Source organism: Leguminivora glycinivorella, chromosome 10, assembly GCF_023078275.1.
Source record: "Leguminivora glycinivorella isolate SPB_JAAS2020 chromosome 10, LegGlyc_1.1, whole genome shotgun sequence".
Lineage (NCBI taxonomy): Eukaryota > Metazoa > Arthropoda > Insecta > Lepidoptera > Tortricidae > Leguminivora > Leguminivora glycinivorella.
The window spans coordinates 22,981,781-23,008,573 of NC_062980.1; the positions used below are offsets into that span (position 1 = coordinate 22,981,781).

Sequence of the window (26,793 nt, forward strand, 5' to 3'; positions counted from 1 at the left end):
TTTACACGAGTTGGGAAAAAACTACAAATACAGTGTTTGGATACCGCACGAACTTGATAGAGATCAACTAAACCACCGTGCCGATATCTGCATACAACTTATGTCTTTTCGCCGCACATTCAACTGGTTGGACCATCTTATCACTGGAGAGGAAAAATGGGTCTTATATATAAATCACACACGCAAACGTCAGTGGCTAGCTCCAAACGAAAAAGGAATAGAGGCACCAAAAACAGAGCCTCACCCGATTGTACGTTGCTTCTGGAAAGTAATGTATGAAAATATTGGCATAATTAATGGAAGATTTTTTTTGATTGGGATATGTACATTATAGGCCGAAGTTATTTTTCATCAACCCTCCCCATCTCTCCCCCCTCTGCGTCACCCCTCTTCCCCCCCTTAAATAGCCGAAAATGCGGTTTTTCGTGATTTCTGACAAAACCGTTGCAGATACAGAAAAAGCGTGTAGGAACAAAGTAATCCTTAATAAATTTACTACAAATCATTCATCGACACTTTGGTTCCAGCACTTATAGTTTTCGCGTGATCCATCACGAAAGTTGGTCCTTTGCTGCAATTTTCTTTAGTGAATGTTAAGTTTTCTCCCAAATTGCTTACGAAATCTGTTTGATATTACTAAAATATTATAAACTGAAAATGAATTTCAGGGGGAAAAATCACTATGGGTGGAACTTGGACTCACGGCTTCTGGATTGAAACTCCAGGGCTCTACCAACAGCTACCAAAAGCTCATCCCCAGTCATCGATATACTATATGGATCAATGGTACTCCTAGCGACTACTACCGTGAAAATATTACGTCTTAAATAGTTACTGGAATTCCAAGACATATTGGAAATTCCACCCATGGTAGTGATTTTTCCCCCTTAATTTTATTTTAGTCATGGGTTACAATATTTTAGTCATATCAAACAAATTTCGACGATTTCGTAAACATTTTGGGCGAAAACTTAACATTCATTAAAGAAAATTGCAGCAAAGGACCAACTTTCGTGACGGATCACGCGAAATCTATAAGTGCTAGAACCAAAATGTTAATGAATGATTTGTAGTAAATTTATTAAGGATTACTTCGTTCCTACGCGCTTTTCCTGTATCTTCAACAGTTTTGTCAGAAATCGAGAAAAACCGCATTTTCGGCACTTTAAGGGAGGGTAGAGGGGTGACGCAGAGGGGGGAGGAGTGGGGAGGGTTGATGAAAAATAACTTCAGTCTATAACGTACATATTTCAATTAAAAAAAACCTTCCATTAATTATGCCGTAATTTTAGCTAATTTCCCCCTACTACGAAAAAAGTTATGCTGTCCGTTTGGTGGGATATTCATGGTATTATTCACTGGGAACTCCTACCAAGTGGAATGACTGTTACCGCATCAGTATACTGTAATCAGCTTGAAAATTTAAACCAAAAAATCTGTCAGAATCGTCCACAGCATGCTAAAGTTTTTTTCTTACACGACAATGCTCGCCCACACATTGCAAAAGTGACTCGGCTAAAGCTATTGGAGCTAGGTTGGAAAGTGATACCTCATCCACCGTACTCTCCAGACTTGGCACCTACGGATTACGCATTGTTCAGATCGCTAAGCAATGCCTTGAATGAAAAAAAGTTCGATGATCAAGCCCATCTACGACAGTACATAGCTGAGTTTTTGAATCTAAACCTAAGAACTTCTTCGCTGATGCTATTCATTCTTTACCAGAACGATGGAGACAAGTAGTAGATGGGTGAATCACTTTTTCTTGGTTGTTATTGCCATGGTTACGGTCCCCTGGGTCACCCTGGTTTTATGCAAAATTATGCTATTTTAATTATGCAAACATGCATTTGCATGTAGTCCATGTTTGTAGATGGCCCATTAAGAAAGGGTTGTATTAACAACAGAAAAATGCTTGTTTGCATAGTTTAAATGGCATAATTTTGCATAAAACCAGGGTGACCCAGGGGACCGTAACCATGGCAATAACAAGCAAGAAAAAGGTGATTCACCCATATAACGAAGGCCGTTATATTTTTGATAAATGATTAAAATAATAAATTAAATAAAAGTTACAATATTGGTTATGATTCGCTCATTACTTTCTTACCAACCCAATATTAAAATAGTAAGACGAGAACCAATTTCATTTATGTTATCCCAACAGCATCCTTCAGATTGCATTTACCTCATATAGAAGAATTTTTACTTTATATTTCATTATTTCATTGAATTGAAGCATTTGTAAATCTCGAAAGTCTCGAAAAGTGGACGCTAGCAACACAGAGTGACATCCCTCCTGCCACTTATGTCAACAAAGACATTGTGTCGAAACCGCACCCGCTTTTTTGCCGCTTTTTTTTAATGATGAGGGATATGCTAATGTGGTTCTACCTGCCGATGCCGTGACACACATCAGATAGATCGGGATATAGTAATAATAGGTTTTATTGGAGTTCTAACAATGTTCCGTCTACACGTGTATTGTTATGGTGGATGTTGACTCACAATACTGACATGACATGAGTGACATGCAACTAATGTAACTCGTAAACTAGAACATTCATTTGCTAATCCGCGAATAGATAACGTGCAAGTTAATCAGTGCTAAAACGTGTTATACTAACATACGTATTATTTTTTTACTTACTTGCGCAAAGTAACGCCTGATTCCATCGATTATTTTAACTCGTGCAAATTAGGCTATTGTAGCTTGTTTTTAATATTACAGCTCTTTACATAATAGTCTGGAAAGGATGGGAGAGGATCGTGGCGTGAGAAGAGCATACCTAATGTGAGACACCCGGGTGGAAAAAGTCCGCGTGGGCGTCCCAGATATCACTGGTGCGAGGAAACCCTAAAACACCTGTCCGCGCTCGGTTAACCCAACTGGCGTGAAGTAACGCAGGATAGGGCAGAGTGGCGATCTCGTGTGTCGTAGGTCAAGATCCTTTTTGGATCCCTGAGCCAGCAAACTAAGTGCGTAATAATAATAATAGCTGCCTGCGGCAGTCGTAAATAATAACACGCGTCTTTAATGTCCCGCTTACCTCCCTTGTTACAATGTACTATAGTTATTTAAAAATATTTTAAGCGGGTTACTCACGTATTAAGTCGATATAGCGTTCGACATGTTTCGATCCAATTTTCGAGGATCTTTCTCAAGAGTAGCGACCCCGCCTTTACATGTACAAGGTCACTATAGTACTTTTAACCATAAAAGTCCCGTGAGACTCATACATTAACATCCTTTACGTAAAGGCGGGGTCGCTACTCTTGAGAAAGATCCTCGAAAATTGGATCGAAACATGTCGAACGCTATATCGACTAAATACGTGAGTAACCCGCTTAAAATAATTTTAAATATGTATGAGTTCACGGGAGTTTTATAGTTAAAAGTACTATAGTTACCTTAGATTCCATTAGGTACATAGTTAGTTACATACAGGTCGACCTAATAAAAGCATGTTTAAAAAACCGGAAATATCGGTTGGAAGATTTTAAGAACAATCAATAAATACGACAACAATACACATCACCAACGAACAAAATAAAATATGTTATGTATTTTTTATATTGTTAATATACCGTCTCCTTCCTGTCCTAAAAATCATAACAAAGATCATAAATTCGGGAGAGCGGCGTATGGAGGGCAGACGGCAATCGAATTATATTAACCGGGAGGAAACATCAGTTACCCTCGCAGCACGCACGAATGATAATGCAAGATGCACACGTCCGTCCTCCCCTCGCGTGGGGTTCCGGCCCGCATCGTAAAATCATTGAATCGTGTAATCGGGTATAGCCAAAAATGATACAAAAGTGATATTTACTTATATGTTACACTTTTACAAAGAAATATTAATTTGTACCTACTTACATTGTGCCAAAATGTATGTACAGATGTATTGCGTAAAGTTTTTCCTTCGTATTTTTCCGGAAACGTTCGTATTTGTTCAGACCTACTGACACGTCTTGTACTGAGACTTGACTGAAATAGCATGACACGTTCGTGCGTTTCCGTAAAAATACAAAGGATAAGCTTTTCTCACTACATCTGTATATTTTCAGTATTATAGTTATTGTCGTGGAAAAGATAACTATTTCACTTATTTATTGTATTAAAATATGAGGTAATTAATCCGTGAAATAATGCAACTTACATAATTTTACAAACCGAATCTAGGAAATATACGTATCAGTTATTACAACGTTTTAAATAGTAGGTTGTACATGTACAACTAAGGGCGAGCGATCTATGTTATCCGAGTTCATTCAACGATTTAAGCGCAGGCGAGTGTTAAAATTTCTTTCTTGCTTAAACGAATATTACCGAGACACCCTCCAGGGTATACCCAAACCAAAGAATTACCATAGATTTTGGTCACAATTAGATATGATAAGAGAACATGAAGAACTCAAAACTAAAAAGCGTATTTTCTCCCACAGAGCTTGTTCTACGAGATCCTGGCCGGCATCTGGGTGCGCAACGGGCTGCAGATCAAGGGGCAGGCCATGACGTACATCCAGGCCAACTTCTGCAACTCCATGGTCGACATGGACATCTACTGGCTGCAGATCTGCGCCGCGCACCTGCCCGCCGACCAGTTCCTGGACATGTGCATTGATATGTGAGTTCATAAACACAGTATAATAAAGTTTAGGTACTATCCTACGATATGGCCACTCCCGCTCTCCGCTGAAAGTGCCGCCCGCCCGCTCTGTTACCTCACAGTGACTGCCCGTCAAGAACACGACCAGTCGACCAGTCATATCTCACTCATACAAGCATGGTACGCGTTCATCTACACGAGCTTAGACAGGAACGCGCCTATGTTATATTTGATTGCCATTGTCCGAGGTGTGTCATGCATATTTTTACCAACTTGGGCCTGAGATCTTTTTTTTCTGTAGCCTCGATAATGACAACACAGTCCTGTCACTCTACTTACACATAACAGGAGAACACTTCACGCGTTTTCCAGATTTTTTTATCCGAAGAATTGCATTTGTCTTATGTGTAGACCTACGCCTAATCCCCTTAAAAAAATCTAAAAATTCTTATATTACCATAACACAAAACAGTACAGCAATGGAAAAAATAAATAAATAAAAGGTAATATACAAATTCACTTCTTCCTCATCTTTTTGTCTTGCGACCGGAAAGTTCCAGCCAGACCATATGACCGTTGAAACTGAAGAATCGAAGTAACATTCCTCTGAAGAGTAGCCAGATGCACTATCTATCATGAAAACTATAACTGTGCTAAATCTTGCAGGTTTGGCGTCCGCGAGTGGCTGAGCATGGTGCCAATGCCACCCGTCCAAGCTGCTGAGCAAGACGCTATGGTGGAAGGTCTCCTCACCTTCCTAGCCATCCTCGTCTCTTCACGGACCAACCTTGGTAAGTCACCAGCCACAGATGTCATATATATCTTAAATCAAGCAAACGTATCTACTTAGCGTGTCACAGTAAAATCCACTGAATTGTCCGTCTTTAATCGCAGCTTGCAGCTTTCGGGCGTCAATTTTTGTAAGTTGAAGTCAACGAAAACATTAAAAATGCCTCTTTACGTGATATTTAATTGCAACAACACAAAAATTATGAACAACTCAAGGGCCTGAGACATATGTAAAATCATTCAGTACAAAATCTGACACGCTCAGCCGCCAGACAAATAGATGAACTTGTTTCTCCTATCTAAATCTAATTCTGTGTCACCAACTCAAGCCTTAAGGATTTTAACAGCTGATAAATTTTCAACCAATGTTCAAAATTTATGAAGGCCTGAGTGGACGCTCGCTTAGGCCCGCCCTTGTGCACCTATGCAGCGTCGACTCAGGACACTTGTATGAGCTTCAATTGTTTGACATGCACGCCGCACGCCCCGCCCCGCTACACGCACAATATGAGTGTGCACTCCGGCCTAACGGCCCAGCCACGACATTGGTCTAAGCGCGACAGCGGCGAGCGGCAGCCATACGTGCGAGTGAAAAGCCCCATCGCTGTGTCTCGCTCCAATGTATGGCCGCCGCTCACCGCTGTCGCGCTTAGACCAATGTCGTGGCTGAGCCGTAAGGCCTGATTTAGGCGGCGTGCAAACTTGCATGCGATTTTAGTTACGTTGCGGGCTATTGAGATAACATACATTTTTGCACAGACATCAAATACCGCAATGTAATAAAACTCGTATGAGGGTTCTCGTACCGTCTAAATTTGCCCTAAGAATCTTGACTATTTAACGTTTTTCAGATAGCATGATCTTTTCTTCAACTTCAAATAAAACTTTGCATGATCTTTCTTATCATTTACCCGTTCTCTGTTCAGGTAACGATGAACTAACGCAGTCACGGCTGGAAGTGAGCACACTGCTGGCCGCCGGTGACAAAACACACTCGCAACTCCTTGAGCTGATGCCTGAGCGATCTGGCAACGCACACACCAGGAATTTTGAAGTTGTTCTTAAAGAGGTACGCCACTAATTACTAAATTCAGAATCGGCTAATGTCATCTTCCGCGAAGAAGTGAAAGCATGGGCACGCGTTGGGCAGACTAACGTCTGTGACAAAGACCACATTGCAGGCCAGCATGCATGGGGCCCAGGATCGAGAGGCGTGGAGAGCACTGGTGTTGTATCCAGAGTCGCCACATCCCTCAGTCATGAGGATACGACAAAGAAGAAAAAGAAGACTGTCGTGTTACTGTGACCCTATAATGATGCTCCTAAACCTTCTGGCTGCTTGTCTAATGTAAAATCGATCTAAAAATTACTCAGTTTTTAAGCATAACCCCAAGTCTATCAGGTTTATTTAATGTTTTTTTTTTATCGTAAAGTATTCTCCTGATGTATATCTTGTTACAGTTATCAACATACCGGCCACCTCCCCGCGGCTCCGAAAACCTCGAGCAGGGCCTCTTCGTGCCAACCCCCCTGGTGTGGCAGAAGTACTACGACCCCCTCCACGTGCTGCGCCGCGCGGTCCACAGGAGAGACTTCCATGCCTCTATGGAGCGCTTCACCGCCTAGTGAGTTTCATAAACAGTTATTCTTCAGAACAACCAACATCTTTGAATTTCGGAATTTCCTGTTTGGCAATCCTCAATAGAAGCAGTCAGAGAACGCCTTGAAAAGATAATAAATGGTTTATTCAATGAGAGCAACGCGTTGCATTGGCGTTGTCAATACCCTTCATTATATGCTCACCAGCAGAGGTTGTTTGGTCAGACATGATGAATGACGATTGAAGTTCGTTTAGATTTGTGAATTTCATTAATTTCGGCATGAATATGACAGTAGACAAGTATTGTAACATTTGTAACTAATATATTGTTTGTTTTTAGCGTTCGCGAGAAGCAGAAGGCATCAGCGCAGCCCAGCACGAGCAAGCCCGGCGAGGGAGCAGCGCTCTGGCCGCCGTTACGACCGGCCGCCGCGCCGCCTCCTGAAGCCGGTGACCCTAGAGCCATCTGTGCCTCAGGTAAAATTTCAAAGCGTTTATAAGTTTCGTTTTAGTAGGAACCGGACTAATGTGTATTAAAGTCAGGGAGTGTTTTAGTAAAGTGGACGACATCAACTTCAATACAAATTGAACGTGCGGATTGCTCTAACTAAAACCAGCCTATGAGCTCATCACTCTCATCAGTTATCAGCGAAGTTTTCCACGATATGGGCTTGAGTTATTGTCTTCTTTTTGTGCCAAATACAGCTGCGTGGAATAATGCTTGTATTTTCTCTTCAAATGGATTGTTAGCGTAATGATCGAATTTTTAAACCTGTCTCATTTTCCAGGTGTTCTGCACGGCGCATTACTAGCGGTATTACATCGGGGGGTGCACAGGCGAGCGCCCGACACCAGCGCGCCGCACGCGCCACCCGACCACGTGCTTGCTCTTGCAGTATATCTTCTGGATGTAGGGGCTCAGCTGGCTGCCGAGCGAGCTACGGATCATGATGTGAGTATTACCGGCTATCTTCTTCCGTTGTGTCATTAATGCTGAGGATCGTGATATTATGTCATTCTATTGAAGACTAAGGGCCAAATCAACCACATTTGACCAGAGAGGTCTATGGAACTTCCCATACAATAAAGTTTAACGAATGATTTAATTATGACAGACGGTTTGATGCAACCGACCCTAAGTCCCTCCATTGGTATGTGTTCCTTGCCAAGCGTATGGCCTCGTGTAATTTTAATCGCATGGGTGCAGTAATTTGAACACATCATTTAGTAGGGGGAGGGGACTGAGGTCTCATGCCTTTAATTTTGCCCGTCATAATTAGGGCTCCATCACATCTAGCATCTTAGCGACGGGCCAACTGTATGGAAAAAGACGTCGCGTTTACGTCACGTCGACGTGGCGTCAGGTTTTGCCATACAGTTGGCCCGCGAGATGCTAGATGCGAGGAGGTCCTTAATTTCTCCAGGCTATCTGGCTAGCGACGTGGGATGTGACCGGAATAACTTGGTCCTGGCAAATTTTAGACAGCATAGATTACTATTTCTCTCAATTAATCCTGAAAGTTTAACCCTGAAATGCACGACCTTGATAAAGATTTATTTGAATTTTGATATGAAAGGAGTCAAAAATATATGATGTTTATATGCACCACTACGTATTTAAGGGTTAAAGAAGGTGCGTAGGCGAACGGCACAAACGTTCACGAAACGAAACGCTAGTCGATGTCTATCTCTATCGCTCTTGCGTATTGGCTCGACGAGTCAGACTACTTTTCGCGCCGTTTCGTTATCGCTTCGCGTCGGAGAAATGCCATTCGACTACGGGGCCTGATCATGTGAGCTATTATTGTTCCAGCTGGACGTGATGGTGGCGGGTGGCGAGGGCGGGTCGCGCGGCACGGTGGTGTCGGGGCGGCCGCTGCTGTCAGCCCTGTCAGGCGCGCTGGCGGACAACGCGCGCACGGTGGTGGCGCGCCTGCCGCCGCCGCGCGCGCCCGCGCCCGCGCCCGGGCCCGTCTACCCGCACCACTGCCACTCCGACAGTCAGTACACCGTCTTATACTCACACACCTACCAAGGGGTGTGTGACCCACTAGATAAGGATCTATACTACTAACCTGTTCCCTGCCGAACACTGGTGGTGCGCCTGCTGCCTGGCCCTGTCTACGCTCCGACAGTTCATTACACCCCCTTCCATATCTACACCTCTTCGTGTAGGTACTACTAACCGGCTCGCTGTCGGACAACGCTGGAACCGGTGGTGCCGCGCCCGGAGCCATCCCCGCACCACTGCCACTCTGACAGTCAGTACCGCAACTAAACACTCCCTTCCCTACACGTATCTGCCTCATTTTTTTTTTCAAAGTTTCCACCCCTTTTTTTATTTGAATTTTTTTATGTGGTTTCCACTCAGAACCGCGAGCTCTTTCAATCCTAATAGGAGAAAAAAAGTGGCCCAAGGTTTTTTTTCCCATTCCGTTACCGTTTCCTCATACATTTTGTATGGCGGTAACGGAATGGAAGATCTGAAAAATGTATGGAAATCTTGGGATATTTTTTTCTCCTATCGGAATCTAAAGACCTTGCGATTCTGAGTATGAATCGCGTAAAAACTACCTATGTTACAAAAAAATTGGGATGGACAACTTTGGAAAAAATGGCCCATCTACACCTCTACTAACGTCAACAAACAGCGCTCGCCCGATCACCTCTAAACTTACGCCCCCCCCTTCATATATGGCTACTCGGTTACGCTTACCGCCTTTAGAAGCTTCGCAAACATTTTTTTCCAATCGCCATCAATCCCGACATATTGTCCCATTTTAGTTTCATTACACATTTCACTTTGTACAGTGAGAAAATTGCATGGAGAAATTATGACTGAATTCATTGATAAATTTGCCATGCACTTTTGCAGCTGATAGTACTATAAAAGTTTTGATTTCTTGATGAGACTTTAAGATTTCGTATATCATCTACAAAACTCATACATAATCTTCAAGCGTCTCTATCACACCCTTTGATTTTAAAACCGATACTTCTAAAAGTACTTAATTAAATTTCCATTTATGACTGAAACGGGGCGTAAACATAAAAACTTATGTGTATTGTATAAAAAATTGTGTGTCGTTACAACTGCCTAAAACTTGTTTACTTTCGTGGCAGGTGACACAGAATGGGAGCCGACGGAACCCGAATCAGCACGAATATCACCGATGAAATCAGCACTGCTATCAGCTATGAGCACGGCGTTAGCAGTACCTCCGAATCTAGACGTAAGTATATTGCAATAAAAGACAGCCCTACATAATAGAACACTTGCCTATGCTTAAATTGACATACATTATACGACATTGAGCGATGGCATTAAGCTTCAAGATCGAGTGAGGAATGTCGAGATCCGACGCCGCACCAAGGTGCGGGACGTGAGTGACGTCATTTCCAAACTCAAATGGAATTGGGGGGGAGCATATTGCCAGGCAGAGTGATGGCAGGTGGACCAAAATGTTGACCGAATGGTGGCCGCTATCGGATGTAAGAAGCGCCTGGCATCCGTTGGCTCGTTGGGTGGACGACATTCGAAAAACTGCAGGGCACTTCTGGATGAGATTAGCCCAGGACCGGTTTAAGTGGCGTACACGAAGGGAGGCCTATGCTCAGCAGTGGGCGATTAATGGCTGAAATGATGATGATGATGATGATGAAATTTTACATATTTTATACCATGCACGAAGTAAAGCATCAGATAATTTTAATTAATTCACAGACAGTTATTTTTAAACCCTAATTTCAATTTAATGAGTCACATAGAAATACACTCACACACATTTACATGTACATACATTACACACAAACATTCTAAGACTTTTTATGTTATTTAGTTTCTTAGTGTCGTCTAAATTGTACATAGTCCATTTACTTAGTGCCACCTAGTCCATCTTCTAGGCCTTACAGAAAACCAGCGTTGCGGAGTGTGCCATGTGGCGCATACCGTGACACCTAGCTGAGTAAGGACCATTTAGCGCAACTTATAATTTTTTGGTTTGTTTGGTTTTAGTTTTAGATAGTTATTGATATGTATTTTATTTATTTATTTATTTATTTAACCTTTATTGCACAACATAAAGTACAAATGGCGAACTTAATGCCTTAAGGCATTCTCTACCAGTCAACCATTGGACCAAACAGAAACTTACAATTGTATTTTGTGCTAATAAATGCTTTTTCTTTCTTTCTTTCTTTCTAAATATATAAAGCATGTAAATGAGTTGACCGTGACGTCACTCGACACGATATCATCTGTCTGTCACACACATGCATATTTTCATTCCCTGATTCGTGCCAACTCTTGTGAGTCGACCTATACAACTGAACCAGGCCTTCGTCACTCACTCGCGGTCGCGCGTTAAATACATACCTACCCGCTAGCAGTTGCCTCGAGGTAACAAGTGGCCGAGGCCGCCGTCTGTGTAGTCGCGTGGCACGTACCTACTATTCTTCTGAGTTTTAAGTAGTAACTTATTAGTATAGCGTAGGCATTTGTCGTTTCGCGGGCAAGTGAAGGATCTGTTACGTTACTTTTTAGTAATCTGTGACTGAACAAATTTATAACATACTGATCTAATCGTAGATGGTGCCAAACTCAGCGGAACCAGTAGACACTGACGACCAATCGGACGGCGGTGGCGACGCCGCGCAAATCAGAGCTTTGGAGGTATTTTACCAGTTTTAACTTGTATTGTATATAGTTATCCAGCCATAAAGTTCATTTGTCCTTTTCTATCATACCAATACGTCGGAAAGGGACAAACGAACTTTATCGGCTTGATAACTTTAGAGTACGTTTATGAATAAGGGGGTTTGCCTTTTACAATTTTTGAGAAGTTTTCACTACGACATTGATACATCAAGGACCGACCCCACATAACTTGGGATAAGGGTAGGGATGCATCATGGAAGTTTGTTTACAGTGGGCCTATTGCGAACCACGTTCGACGTTATTGCTCTCCTATCAGTATCACCAACTAGTTCAGGGGTCACCAAATGGCGGACCGTGATTCCGCATCCGGACCGCCGACTAACTAATGTGGATCGCGTTTCGTCCTACTCTCGTCCGGAACGGACCGATATTAGTCTTCTTATTCTTACTATCAGGACCCCTGAAAAAACTAATTGGTGACCCCTGAACTAGCTCTTATTCGACTTTATGTTACAGAGCGGCAGTATCAGCTCAGCCGCGGAAGGCAGTCGCGCGCTCGCTCTAACAATGCCCGGCGCCGACACCGACATGGCCGACGACATGGCCACTGACATGTCGCTAGCGCTCAACGAGCGGGAACCATCGCCCCCCGCCTCCATCCCTATTGAATACGGTACGTGTAGTGTAGTGTACAAAGGTGTAGGAGGCAGTCCTCAATGATCATGCTGGCATTCAACGATTCGTATATTTTTTAAAGATTTGAATGCCACATTTTCGGCCGATGTGACTACGTCGCATGCTAGCAGGGTCGCCATGTACGGACAGCGTTAATAAAACAATCAGCTGCTACGTAAAATATTATAGGTACAGCCTATATAAAAACGTGTATGTTGCTTAATTGTTCAAGACATTTACATGTATTCTTGAACAATTAAGCAACATACACGTTTTAGGCTGTACCAACACTTTAAACGACACGTCTATTTTAATAACCTTTGGTTGAATTTAGAAATGACGACTTGGGTAGTCAAAGGGCACAGTATAATAAAGAGTACTATCGTACAGTATGGCCACTCCCGCTCCCCGCTGAAAGTGCCGCCCACCCCCTCTCGGTTACCTCACAGTTACCTCCTGTCAAAAACGCGAACAGTCGACATGTCATATCTCATTCATACAAGCATGGTACGCGTTCACCTACACGAGCTTAGAATGTGTGCTAGGAAACGCACCTCTTTCATATATTTGATCGCCAGTGTCCGAGGTGTGCAAAGGGTTGAGCCGAATATTTAAAAAAAATATTAAATGAACTTGAAATGACATTTCCTTATGAATTCCAGATGTGTCGACCCCCGAATGGAGCGTGAGCTTGCGAGAAGACTCACCGCCCTTGTCTCACGCCCTGCCGTGCACAGACCCGCAGCCTTCTACCAACACACAGGTACACATAAATGTGCATCATATTACTCCTATGCCTATTCTTGGCTTACATACGGCATCATACTATGGGGTAACAGTACAGAACCGATAGCATGGTCGCGCCGTTCTTTTCGCACTATTTGTAAGTACGATAGGCACGGCCTGACGTTTTATCGTTTATCACGCGACCATACTTGCCTACCAGCCGTATTGTGTTTCCAATTTCATCAGTTATCCACGTGGATAAGACATCCTGTTACTCTCACACCGGCATACTTGCCAAAGCGTGATGGATACGAGTATTTTATCCACGTGGATAAGTGATACAATTGGAAGCATAATATGCCGGCAGGACGTCAAGGATGTTTTTATCCTTCAAAAAAGTGCAGATACTAGCTAAAATAAAAATGAGAGCTGCACGGGAAGCATGGTCGCGCGATAGACGATAAACTAGCAAGTCAATATCGCACTATTTGTAAGTGCGATAGGGACGGCCTGATATTTTATCGTCTATCGCGCGACCATGCTTCCCGTGCTGTACTGCTTAACTTTAGAAGGTTTATCCCCCTTATTCATAAACGTTCACTAAAGTTAACAAGCCGATAAAATAATCGATGGAATCAGGCGCTACTTTGCGGAAATCCATGTTAATCATAAACTAGAACATTCCTTTGCTAATCCGCGAATAGATAACGTGCAAGTTAAACAGTGCCAACCTGTTCTTACTTGCGTATTTTTACATGCATTTTTAGTGGTGGGTTGTTGTATTTATTTGCGTATTTATTTTTGCGGTGGGAGGCTGGGAAAATTTATTGCATGTAAAAATTCGCAAGTAAGTATAACAGGTTGGCACTGATTGACTTGCACGTTATCTATTCGCGGATTAACAAAGGAATGTTCTAGTTTATGATTAAGCCGATAAACTCCGTTTGTCCCTTTCTATCACACCGAAAGAGACAAAGAAATTTTATGTGCTTGATAACTTTAGTGAACATTTATGAGTGGGTTAGTTAATATGTTAATCTTAGTTTGTAACAAATGTATCCATTGCAGGTGCAACTTCATACGGGCACGGACGATTCGATCCCCGTCAACGAGTCTATAATCTCGCTGCTGCTCAAACTGCACTCGCAGCTCTCGGGCCGATTAGACTCTTTCTCACTAGAAGAACCGGAACCAACCGTGGACGAGCCTATTGGTAAGCTGTTTATTTTTTAAATTTATGTCTAACTAGCGACTCGCCCCGGTTTCGCACGGGTACTATACCTACATGTATCCTTTAGAATCACTATCTAATTAAACAACCGCATCAAAATCCGTTGCGTAGTTTTAAAGATTTAAGCATACATAGGGACAGAAAAAGCGACTTTGTTTTATACTATGTAGTGATTTGATATAAACTGTATATTGAAATAATTAATGAATCTACGGTTGTACTCACGTTATTATATCGCTGTTGCTGCGACATGTTTCGGGCCAATTCGGAGGCCCCTCTTCAGGCTTATAGGAGTTCACGCGGCGGCCAAACTCCGTGGACTGTGTTTTATCGTGTATAAACTGTATATTTATTTAAACTAACACGATTTTCAGTCATATTATTAAAGTTAAACAGGACTTAGGGCCAGTTGCATCAACCACATTTGACAGACACATCATCGTCATGCTGCAGACGTCTATGGATCTTCCCATACAATAAAATTTAACGAACGCTTTAACAGTGACAGACGGTTTGATGCAACCGGCCCTTAATCGCGTAAAACTTACGTTTATATTTAGCCCGACGTTTTATTATGTCCATCACCAATTCACCACATCTAATGTTTGTGACCGAAAGTTTTGTCACGTTTACAAAATTGCTAATCACCGGATTCCACGAAGATGAAATCCCTTGCCCTTCATCTTGGTTGAAATTACGATGTTTTCTGATTTCAATCGCTTCACGTACTTTCCTCCTATAGTGAAGACGTTCAGTGGAATGGATCAAGGTTCAGTTGATAAAAACTGGTTTAGAGGTAAATGCGTTCTCGGCTAGTTAAAAACATATACAGAGTGGGGCCTGTAACAAAGGCGAAGAATTGAACTGTAGGGTATTCTCCTTATACTGATCAACATTTGTTCAGTGACTTTTAAAAATTATGAAGTCTTTAAATTTTTAATTTTTCATACAAAATAAATATTAGCTTCAATGTACGCCATTATTGTTGTCATTGATGTTGCCTGTCACACTTTAGACTTAACAGAATTCGCAATACATTACCTCTTAGAAAAAACTTTCAATGGTGATAAAAATCAAAATACAAGTTATTTCTAAAAGTCGCCGAACAAATGTTGATCAGTATAAGGAGAATAGCCTAGAGTTCAATTCTTCGCCTTTGTTACAGGCCCCACTCTGTAGATATGTCTTCCGCCAAGAAAACCTGTCCCAGGCATTCGTTATTGTAGGTTTCCTAAAGCACAGTATTTGATGTGAAAAACTCATTGCAGGTGACGGACCACACTTCATCGGCCAAGTCCTACGGAAACTGGCACGACTAGACGCGCGCTGCGCGGGCGCCATCGCTCACGTGCGGCACTCGCTGTGGCCGCACCAGCGCGAGCGGCAGGCCGAACAACGGGCAAGGTAAGATGTTAACCCTAACTTCCATTGCCAACAGATTGCCGCCATGTTTTTAGAGGAGGTTCCGCAAATTTTAATAAATTAAATAGAACAATCAGGCAGGTAGGAAAAACTCTTCTGTATATTTCAGAGTCTCCGAGGTCTTTTGAGAGTAGTGGAATCTTTTAAATCTGACGGCTTTAACACATTTCAGATAACTTTACTAATGCTGATGCAGGCCCGTTGATTTTTGAGAAATCCTGTTTGAAATATTTTCACACTAGCTTTTTCACGCGTAATAAAAACTTATCTTGTTTTCCCATACAAACCTTGGACCGCCATTTCACTCCCTTAGGAGGAAACTTTTGAAAAAGCACCTACGTGCCAAATTTGGAATCTCTAGGACCAGCGGCTTCGGCTGTGCGTTGCTACAAAACTGGCAGGCAAGCATGGTCGCGCGATAAATGATATAACATCAGATAGTCCCTTTCGCACTATTTGAAAGTGCGATATGGGACGGCCTGATGTTTTATCGTTTATCGCGCGACCTTGCTATCGGTTCTGGTGAACGCATCCCGAAACGTCCAAGACACATATTTATTCAAAGGCCTTTCCATTTGATTTGAATCTTGTAAGTTATCTTCTTGATCATCTTTCTCCAGGGAACGGCGCGAAAAGGAAGAGCGCTCCCGGCGCGCCCGCGAGCGTCAACAGCAGATGATGAAGGAGTTCCAGCGTCGCCAGCAGCAGTTCCTCAGCGCCATGCAGCGCCTGGAGCCCGAGCCCATGGACCTGGACGCGGACGCTGACTACGACTGCGTCATCTGCAACACCAGCTCCACTTCTACCCCGCAGCATCCTATAGGGAGGGTCGTCCTGCTGCAGTCTACTTCTGTGCTCGGCCACCGGCGCCGCCAGGACAGGTGAGTCGCCAGGTGTCTGCAGCATCATCACCAGCAGCTCCTCAGCCCGTGGACCTGGCCGCTGACTGCGTCATCTGCAACACCAGCTCTACTTTTACTCCGCAGCATGTTATAGGCAGGGTGGTCCTGCTGCAGTCTACTTCTGTGCTCGGCCACCGGCGCCGCCAGGACAGGTTTGTGCTCAATTTCTCAACCGACAGTCGTTTACCGTACTATCAGCTGCAGAAGTTCATGGAGAAATTATGGATGAATTCATAGCTGATAGTACCTACACCTTAAGCACCAATACAGACAGATGGCAACCCAACTACAGGGCATCTGTATCGGCCCAGAGACTGCACATGATAAAAGGGGCCAGGCCGTCCCACACTTACAAATATGTAGTGCGAAAGGGATGGGTGTTATATCAGTTGTCGCGATATGTAGCATCACTCGCGGACGTTATCCATACTAATATTATAAATGGGAAAGTGTGTGTGTCTATTTGTTTGTCCGTCTTTCACGGCAAAACGGAGCGACGAATTGACATGATTTTTTTAAGTTGAGATAGTTGAAGGGATGGAGAGTGACATACGCTACTTTTTGTCTCTTTCAAGTCGCGACAAGAAGCTGGTGCATGATAATAACCTAACCACAAAATTAAAATTTTGAAAAAACCCCCGACCGCGACCTAGTGGATCGATTTTCATGAAACATGGCTAAGAACACTCCCGACTAACACAACTTTCAAATAAAAAAAACTAAATCAAAATCGGTTCATCCGTTCAGGAGCTACGATGCCACAGACAGACACACACACAGACAGACAAACAGACAGACAGACAGACACGTCAAACTTATAACACCCCGTCGTTTTTGCGTCGGGGGTTAAAAAACAACACGTCAAAATGAAATGTAATTTTTTGTTGAACAGCGGAGGCGCGCGCCTTGCGTTGTCGGAGCGTGAGCGGGCGCGACTGGCGGAGCAGCGGGACACGACGGCCGCCGCGCACCACTACCGGTTGCACGACGAACTGCAACAACACTTCGACCAGGAAGGTAAGCAAATGTCGATCACTCTAATATGGCGTACTCAAATTCTGTCTCTCACATTACACTTTACACTTTAACCCCCTTATTCATAAACGTTCACTAATGTTAACAAGCCGATTGGTGTGATAGGTTCGAATTGCAGATGTGCAGTAAGGTTCGAATTCGACGACGTCACTACATCACTGACAGAGTTTTTGGTGGTCAAAATAAATAAAAAATACACACATTTGTAATAGAAAATACGTAGTAATCATACAGTCAGCAGCAGAAGTTCCGTAGCGGGCAAGGTGTTCACAATGATCCTAACACGCTCTCTTAAAAATAAGATCGTGTCAAGTTCATTTTGAACACCTTGCCCGCTACGCAACTTCTGCTGCTGACTTTACACTTTTCATACCCAAAATCTATAAATATTGTTTTTTTATGTCGAATTGCCCGTGTGGTGACGGGTTAAGAATTTCACCACCCCCTTTCTTCCTGTGGGTGTCGTAGAAGTCGACTGTGGGATATGGGTTAAATTGTGGTGTAGGCGAGAGGCTGGCAACCTGTCACTGCAATGTCACAATTTCGTTTCCTTTCAACCCCTTTTTGCCAAGAGTGGCACTGAAACTTGAGTAGTTCATGCGCTCTGCCTACCCCTTTATGGGAAACAGGCGTGACTGTATGTTGTCGTTATGTCGAATACTACAGAAGACAATCATTTATTGTGCCAAATTCAATATGAGTCTAGTAGCCTATAGTGATGATTGTGATATGTCGTAGCATGGCTGCTGTCGGTGTCGGTGGGGCTGGAAGGCGGCGTGCACGTGGCGTCGTGCGGACACCACCTGCACGTGCGCTGCCTGACGGCGTACCTGCGCTCCCTGGCGGCGCCCGCGCGCCCGCACAACTTGCACGTGGCGGGCGGCGAGTTCCTGTGCCCCGTGTGTCGCCAGCTGGCCAACAGGTACGCCTTTCTACTGTAAGGAGGTTGGTTGATGGAAACAACTTGTCTCTTTGAAGTATGATTTAATACTGGAATATGAGCCTTAACCTACGGAATATATAGAGAGTTACATGAATCATAATATACTTAAGCATCTATACACTACATCTCCCACGGAGGAAAAGAGAAAAAAAAATAGTACAAGTATTTTTTTTTCGAACTTATCAGTAATTAATTTAACAATCATGTATATATTTTTAATCTATAACTAAGTGCATAGGAATGCATATGTTTAGTTAGAGTTGTATGTTTACAATAATGCAGACATCATAGCTCTGATTACTGATATCTAATTACTAATACGTTTACGAGTATGTTCTGTATGAACCACAGTAAACAAATTAACAGACAGTAAGTAAGTACATGTAAGTGATATTTTTGTCGATGGCTCATTCGAAAGGACGTATTGGCAAACCAAAAAGAGTAGAGTTTCTCATAACCGAGTTTTAAGTACTACATTACCGGTCCGACACGACGGCTAGGCCACCTAATCTGCTAAGATTCAGCCACTGGCGCACGCACCGCGGCTCGGGCTTAGACTTAAAGATATACTCATCGGCGTACTCGTCGAGTCTCTCCAACCATCTCTGAAGGGGATCTACTAGGGAGCTGCGGTACCAGGTGAAGTCAGTCTCGATGTCGAACCAGGGCCGGTAGTCCATCGGGTATGCGGGTGGGGAGTCGAGAGTGGCGTGGTAGTTGAGCCAATCCGTGCAGCAGCGCGGTGGGACGGAGAACTCAACGGTAGTGTTGAAGCTCGGCTCGTGCGGCGGGCTCGGCGGGTGCGCGTGTGTGCGTGTGCAGGGCGGTTGTGTAGCGAGCAGGGTGGTGTGCGTGAGGTGCAGCAGCGGCAGCGTGTAGGAGACGAGCAGCGCGGAGGCGACGAGGATCCTGGCAGGATCGCCATGTAAGGAGGTTGGTTGATGGAAACAACTTGTCTCTTTGAAGTATGATTTAATACTGGAATATGAGCCTTAACCTACGGAATATATAGAGAGTTACATGAATCATAATATACTTAAGCATCTATACACTACACTACCTTTCATGGCCATGCTCTTTCTGCAGAAAATATTCACCAGCAGCTCACCCTCAAAAGTGTTTTCTCAAACATGCAATGAAATATTGTCTTTACGTTCCTTAAAATAGGCTGGGAAGTATCGCTTTTTGGGCGCAACAACTCGAGAGGACTGTAAAGGGATTTCATATTATTTTTCAGGCCTAGGCCTGCAAAGTAACTTTTTTTTATAAAATATTGTCCTTTAGAGCATTTTTTTTTATTTCATTGTATGTTTGAGAAAAGCACTATACATGCCTCGGCGTGAAAACGGATTCCCGGCCTCGTATCCCTATCCGGCCTCGCTCGCACGCTCGCTGGGCTGTATATACCCACTTGGCCGGAAATCCTCATTTTCCCGGCCTCTGATGTAATGTACTATTTCCGGTTCAGTAGTTTCGGAGAAAATGGCTGTGTCAGACGCACGAATAATCCTATAGGGGTTCCGACTTTCCATTTTTCGGTAGTAAATAAATAAATATTGGGGGGCACCTTACACAGATCAACTTAGCCCCAAACTAAGCAAAGCTTGTACTATGGGTGCTAAGCGACGATATACATACTTAAATAGATAAATGCATACTTATATACATAGAAAACATCCATGACTGAGGAACAAATATCTGTGCTCATCACATAAATAAATGCCCTTACCGGAATTCAAACTCAGGACCGCTCAGCAGGCAGGGTCACTACCGACTGAGCCAGACCGGTCGTCCGGACCGGTAGTACAGTCGCCATCAGATATATAACTAAGAGCGCCCGAGGTACTCAAAAATATCTGAACACGCCTCTATTGCCTAGGCGTTAGAGGCGTGTTCAGATATTTTTGAGTACCTCGGGCGCTCTTATATATCTGATGGCGACTGTACGTAACCTTAAAAAATCATCATCATCATCATCATCATTTCAGCCATTAATCGCCCACTGCTGAGCATAGGCCTCCCTTCGTGTACGCCACATATCCCAATCCTGGGCTAATCTCATCCAGAAGTGCCCCGCAGTTTTTCGGATGTCGTCCACCCAACGAGCCAACGGATGCCAGGCGCTTCTTACATCCGATAACGGCCACCATTCGGTCAACATTTTAGTCCACCTGCCATCACTCTGCCTGGCAACATGCCCCGCCCAATTCCATTTTAGTTTGGAAATGACGTCACCCACGTCCCGCACCTTGGTGCGGCGTCGGATCTCGACATTCCTCACTCGATCTTGGAGTTTAATGCCGAGCATGGTGCGCTCCATCGCTCTCTGTGCTACCCGTATCTTATGCACAGCCTTTTTAGTGAGCGTCCATGTCTCGGCACCATATGTCATGGTGGGCAGGACACACTGGTTGAAGAGACGAGTCTTCAGGCATTGTGGAACATTATTTGACTTAAGGATGTCCACTAGTTTGTTGAATGCCGCCCAGCCTAGCTGGATTCTCCTGGATATCTCCTTGTCTTGTTGTTCTTTATCAAAAGATAGAATATGTCCAAGATAAACGTATTGTTTAACCATCTCCAGATTTTCGTCTCCAACCGTTATAGTAGGATTCGAATCTCCAGTGATGTTCGACATAACCTTGGTCTTGGACATATTCATCTTGAGACCTACCTTTAAAGAAGCATGGAATAGACCTTGGAGCATGCTTTGGAGATCATCCAGGGACTCGGCAAACAAAACAATATCGTCGGCGAATCTTAAGTGCGACAAGAAGACACCATGGATGTTGATACCGGTTCTGTCCCATTCAAGCGTTTTTATGACATCTTCCAGTAATGCTGTAAAAAGCTTGGGCTTGGGTAAATATCATCAGTAATCAGTATCTTTATTGCTTCCATTGGTAAATACATGGTGTTAGATTTCGTTTGTCATTATTAATTCTACGAAATGTGTCTGTTGCAAGATCCATTTTTCTCACTTTTGATCCCGTGTAAAGTTCCTGGCAGGGCCGCCATGTAAGATTCGGGTTAGGTGAGTAATAAAACGAGCGAATGCTGGAACAAAAATATTGGCTGTATTTCATGTATTTTGCATTAAATATCTGTGTCTAATTAATTACCGTAATTACCCTGCAGTCTACCATTTTGAAGTCGTCGAAGTTGTTTATAAAGCCATGTGAATAATGTGTAATACTGTCTGTGCAGCGTGCTGCCGCTGCCGCCGCGCAGCGCCATCCCGCCGGCGCCGGAGTCGCCGCCGCACGAGGCTGTGCGCGAGATGCTGCTGCGCACGCACCCACAGCCTGTAACTATTACACGATTCTATAATACTATGCCCAATTCTTATACGATTTTCGACATCAGGATTTGGTAGCTCCTAAAACTGCGGAACTAGCCCGCATACTGAATTCAACAGACCGGATTTCAATCACTTACTCTTTACTTACTAACAGCCACAGACACGTGTATGTTTAGTACAGAAGTAGTGCGAAAAGATTTGCCTTCGTATTGTTGCAGAAACGTACAAACGTGTCAGTACAAGATGTACTGACATTGACGGAACTAGTATGACAAATACGAAGGAAACCCTTTTCGCATTAGGGGCCCATAGGGGGACATTTTGTACTGAAATTGTTACTTGCCTGTGATAGGAAATATGTCACAGGCCCTTGATTGTACATAATTTTTGTGTCGTTTCAATGATAATGATAAAATTTATAGTTTAATTTAAAATAACTTAAAAATATTTAGTAGTGTCAGAATTGATTCCCATTTGTTTTCTTTTTCTATTTAGTATATAACAAACTCAATAAAATATTTATTATCATAAAATACTTTGAGTACATAATTGGAGCATCCTGTATTTGGCCGAGCGCAAACCGGTCCGGCCAAAGCGGGCGGCTGCCAACAACAAGGAAAATAAGTGACAATAATTATGTGCTATTACTTAAATGCTATTTGCGCTCAGTGCAATGCTGGCGGTTTCTTGTTTTGGTTATAATATGTATAATGAATAGAATACCTACATAATTATATGATTGTTGTATTGTATAACATCTACCGCGGAATGGAATAGGTATCGAGACAAACCTTATTGGTTTAACGATACTATGTAAATTAATTAGAGATTTATGTTTGTAATTACCTAAATAAATAAATAATGAAATATCACTTAGCGAGCCATTTTTATGTTTTTGATGACTTCAACTTACAAAAATTGACGCCCTAAAGCTGTGAGTAGACTGACATCCCAGTAGTCTTGACTCAGTTCGTTTGGCACGCTAAGTACGGATGTAGTGCGAAAAGCTTTTCCTTCGTATTTTTCCGGAAACTTTCGTATTTGTCATGCTAGTTCAGACAGTGTCAGTACGTCTTGTACTGAGACTGACTGAAATAGTATGACACGTTCGTACGTTTCCGTCAAAATACGAAGGAAATTCTTTTCGCACTATACGTTTGTATCCTTTTGTCAAATTGTGCTCACACATTTGTTGATGCAGGCATCTAGCGCCCTGACGGACGCCATGAACAAAGCGATGGAGGACATGACAGCCACCGCCAGCACCAAGCTGCGGCAACGCTACGGCTCTTCACCCGCCGCCATCTTCACGTTCGTCACTTCATTGGGTATGTTCATGTCTAAATGTGAGCGAGTTTAGTAAAACGATCGCTTGCCATCAGGTGACCTGTCTGATCGATCGCCTGCTATCGGTAAAAAACCCTTATAGGATGACTTAAGAACTGTTTATGCCGCATGTTTCCGTAACGGCTCAGCCACGACATTGGTCAACGCGCGACAGCGGTGAGCGGCAGCCACACGTGCGAATGAAAAGTCCCATCGTTGTGTCTCGCTCCTATGTATGGGCGCCGCTCACCGCTGTCGCTCTTAGACCAATGTCGTGGCTGAGCCGTAAATGTTCGACACTCAAGAGAATCAAAACCTACAGGGTACTTTCCGTGAACTCAAAATCATGAAATTTGGTTCGCAGCAATGACTTATAGCACAAATAAAGAAAAGTTATTGCGAAAACCGTAAACTTTAGTAACATCATATAATAATAAAAAAAAATTAAATGTTTTTGCTTGCAACTTACTTTCCGTACAGGTGCCGTAGCCGAATGGCGTTTCTGCTACGCGAAACGAAAACGAAACGCCGCGAAAGGTAGTCTGGCTCTGGCGCACCAATGCGCAAGAGCGATAGAGATAGATATCTACGAGCGTTTCGTTTCGTGAGTGTTTGTGCCATTCGGCTGCGTACCCAGTAGGGAACCCTCGGTGCGCGAGTTCGACTCGCAGTTATGCCTCGAATTAATATAAATAACTGGCAAAGTATTGTGTTATTAATTAATTATTGACTAATTGTTTTTTTTTTCTAGTGCGTACGAACCTCGAATGCGAGTTGGTCCAGCGCGGTGGTTCCCTCGTGACTCCAGAGCCTGAACCGGCGTCTTCTTCGACGGCGGAACCCAGGCCGCGGTATAAGCCTCGAAACGACTGCATAGGTGAGTTTGAAAATAGTTTTTCCCTTTTAACTTTCCCTTTAAAACAAAGAAAGATTGGCGTTTACAGATGTTGGAAAAACATGTAGTTTGCGAGAAAACGGTGTTCGTGCGAACAATAAAAACTCCAAACTTTTAACAATAAGGATTTATTACGTTTGAGGTTAAATACGATAATATGAAAATTTACAAAATATTGCCCCGAGCGGCGTGTGCGCGCTTCCGAGGTGACTCGCTGACTGATCGGCCGCGGGCTCCCGCGGCCGTGAACTGCCCGGTGTCGCTGCGTCCCGCGCTCCTCGCCCCGTGCGTATGCACAGACTTGAACAAACGGTACCCTTAAATATAAAGAGTTGGGCGAAGCGCGGTCCAAGGCCGGGCGCCCTCAAATTTAAAATCGGGTGAAGACCGCCGTCATAGTATAAAAACAGTAATAACTCTTCTAACAAACGTACGCCGCGCGAGGTGCACACAAGCGCGTCGTGTGCGAACGCAACACACGCAAGCGGATTTGGATAAACGTGGATAAGAATAATACCTATGTATAATGATATTTGTTTTATGTCCAATCGATCTTACTCGTATTTCTATTCGGGAACAAAAGCCTATGTGGGAACTGGATTTAAATGAATTTGAGTAGAAAAGTCACGAATCGGACATTTTTTGTTGTACAATTGGTTTGTACTTATATAAAGGTCTGATTCATAAATTTTAAAGTGAATGATGGTTTTTAAGATGTTTGGCTTAACAGCAGAATTTTGGCTTTAGGACATGCTGTATTTCATCAATTTCCAAAAAGTTTTGTACATTTGGATTACGTTTTAGGTTATGATAATAATCAGTAGGCTGACCTATGGTCCATGATGCTGAGCAAGATCCACTAGGTTTCCCAAAATATCTTAATTACTTAGTTCGTATGAAAGTGTTCCTTTTTGGTACCAGAGTTCCATACATTTTCGGTAACAAGAAAGGAAACCACCTGAGATATTTTGGGAATCATGGACTATCAGCCTATCAAGTCTCAAATCAAAGATGTGGTCGAAATGTACAATTTTGTCGGGAATTACTCATTTATTGATCTATTATTAAAGTACACCCTGTAGTAGGGGGAAATTAGCTAAAATTACGGCATAATTAATGGAAGTTTTTTTTTAATTGAAATATGTACCTTATAGACCGAAGTTATTTTTCATCAACCCTCCCCACCCCTCCCCCCTCTGCGTCACCCCTCTACCCTCCCTTAAAGTGCCGAAAATGTGGTTTTTCTCGATTTCTGACAAAAATGTTGAAGATACAGAAAAAGCGCGTAGGAACAAAGTAATCCTTAATAAATTTACTACAAATCATTCATTAACACTTTGGTTCTAGCACTTATAGTTTTCGCGCGATCCGTCACGAAAGTTGGTCCTTTGCTGCAATTTTCTTTAATGAATGTTAAGTTTTCGCCCAAAATGCTTACGAAATCGTCGAAATTTGTTTGATATGACTAAAATATTGTAACTCATGACTAAAATAAAATTAAGGGGGAAAATCACTACCATGGGTGGAATTTCCAATATGTCTTGGAATTCCAGTAACTATTTAAGACGTAATATTTTCACGGTAGTAGTCGCTAGGAGTACCATTGATCCATATAGTATATCGATGACTGGGGATGAGCTTTTGGTAGCTGTTGGTAGAGCCCTGGAGTATCAATCTAGAATCCGTGAGTTCAAGTTCCACCCATGGTAGTGATTTTTCTCCCTGAAATTCATTTTCAGTTTATATTATTTTAGTAATATCAAACAGATTTCGTAAGTAATTTGGGAGAAAACTTAACATTCACTAAAGAAAATTGCAGCAAAGGACCAACTTTCGTGATGGATCACGCGAAAACTATAAGTGCTAGAACCAAAGTGTCAATGAATGATTTGTAGTAAATTTATTAAGGATTACTTTATTGATACACACTTTTTCTGTATCTTCAACGGTTTTGTCAGAAATCGCGAAAAACCACATTTTCGGCTATTTAAGGGGGGAAGAGGGGTGACGCAGAGGGGGAGGGATGGGGAGGGTTGATGAAAAATAACTTCGGCCTATAATGTACATATCCCAATCAAAAAAAATCTTCCATTAATTATGCCAAAATTTTCATACATAACCTTCCAGAAGCAACATACTACTGTGTAGGTTTCGATTTTCAGTGATGGGAGTAATAAATAATGTGTTACCGTTTCCACAGTGCCCCTGATGGTGGTGGCGGGCGCGCACGCGCGCATGGTCCGCGCGGGCGGCGGGCTGGGCGCGGCGGCCACGTGGCAGGAGCTGTGGCCCGCCGCCCTCGACCCGCCCGCCGGCCCCGCCAGCCCGCCCGTGCCCGCGCCGCAACAGCGCCCCGTACCGCTGCTGCTGAGGGATCCGCTGGCGCTGCTCATGCACTTCTTACTGCTGGCGCCGCAGGATCCACCCTACATGGCTCCCCGTAACTATCACCGATTCACCGCTGTCTCTTAGACCCGCCCGCCGGCCCCGCCAGCCCGCCCGTGCCCGCGCCGCAACAGCGCCCCGTACCGCTGCTGCTGAGGGATCCGCTGGCGCTGCTCATGCACTTCTTACTGCTGGCGCCGCAGGATCCACCCTACATGGCTCCCCGTAACTATCACCGATTCACCGCTGTCTCTTAGACCCGCCCGCCGGCCCCGCCAGCCCGCCCGTGCCCG

At 43.5% G+C, this 26,793-nt stretch overlaps 1 protein-coding gene across 1 annotated transcript in view; it reads left to right on the plus strand.

Moving 5' to 3' along the window:
- The window catches only part of LOC125230309 (E3 ubiquitin-protein ligase Ubr3), a 182,319-nt gene that overhangs the window by 137,301 nt on the left and 18,225 nt on the right, over positions 1-26,793 (plus strand). The window contains exons 10-29 of the mRNA XM_048135438.1: positions 4,450-4,631; positions 5,280-5,404; positions 6,329-6,471; positions 6,864-7,027; positions 7,343-7,479; positions 7,791-7,954; positions 8,816-9,002; positions 10,126-10,235; positions 11,591-11,674; positions 12,176-12,332; positions 12,997-13,097; positions 14,129-14,273; positions 15,560-15,695; positions 16,334-16,594; positions 17,508-17,632; positions 18,389-18,572; positions 21,801-21,900; positions 23,096-23,222; positions 23,972-24,097; positions 26,316-26,555. Coding sequence (XP_047991395.1) covers positions 4,450-4,631; positions 5,280-5,404; positions 6,329-6,471; positions 6,864-7,027; positions 7,343-7,479; positions 7,791-7,954; positions 8,816-9,002; positions 10,126-10,235; positions 11,591-11,674; positions 12,176-12,332; positions 12,997-13,097; positions 14,129-14,273; positions 15,560-15,695; positions 16,334-16,594; positions 17,508-17,632; positions 18,389-18,572; positions 21,801-21,900; positions 23,096-23,222; positions 23,972-24,097; positions 26,316-26,555 — 2,998 coding nt within the window. The remainder of the gene's footprint in view (positions 1-4,449; positions 4,632-5,279; positions 5,405-6,328; positions 6,472-6,863; positions 7,028-7,342; positions 7,480-7,790; positions 7,955-8,815; positions 9,003-10,125; positions 10,236-11,590; positions 11,675-12,175; positions 12,333-12,996; positions 13,098-14,128; positions 14,274-15,559; positions 15,696-16,333; positions 16,595-17,507; positions 17,633-18,388; positions 18,573-21,800; positions 21,901-23,095; positions 23,223-23,971; positions 24,098-26,315; positions 26,556-26,793) is intronic.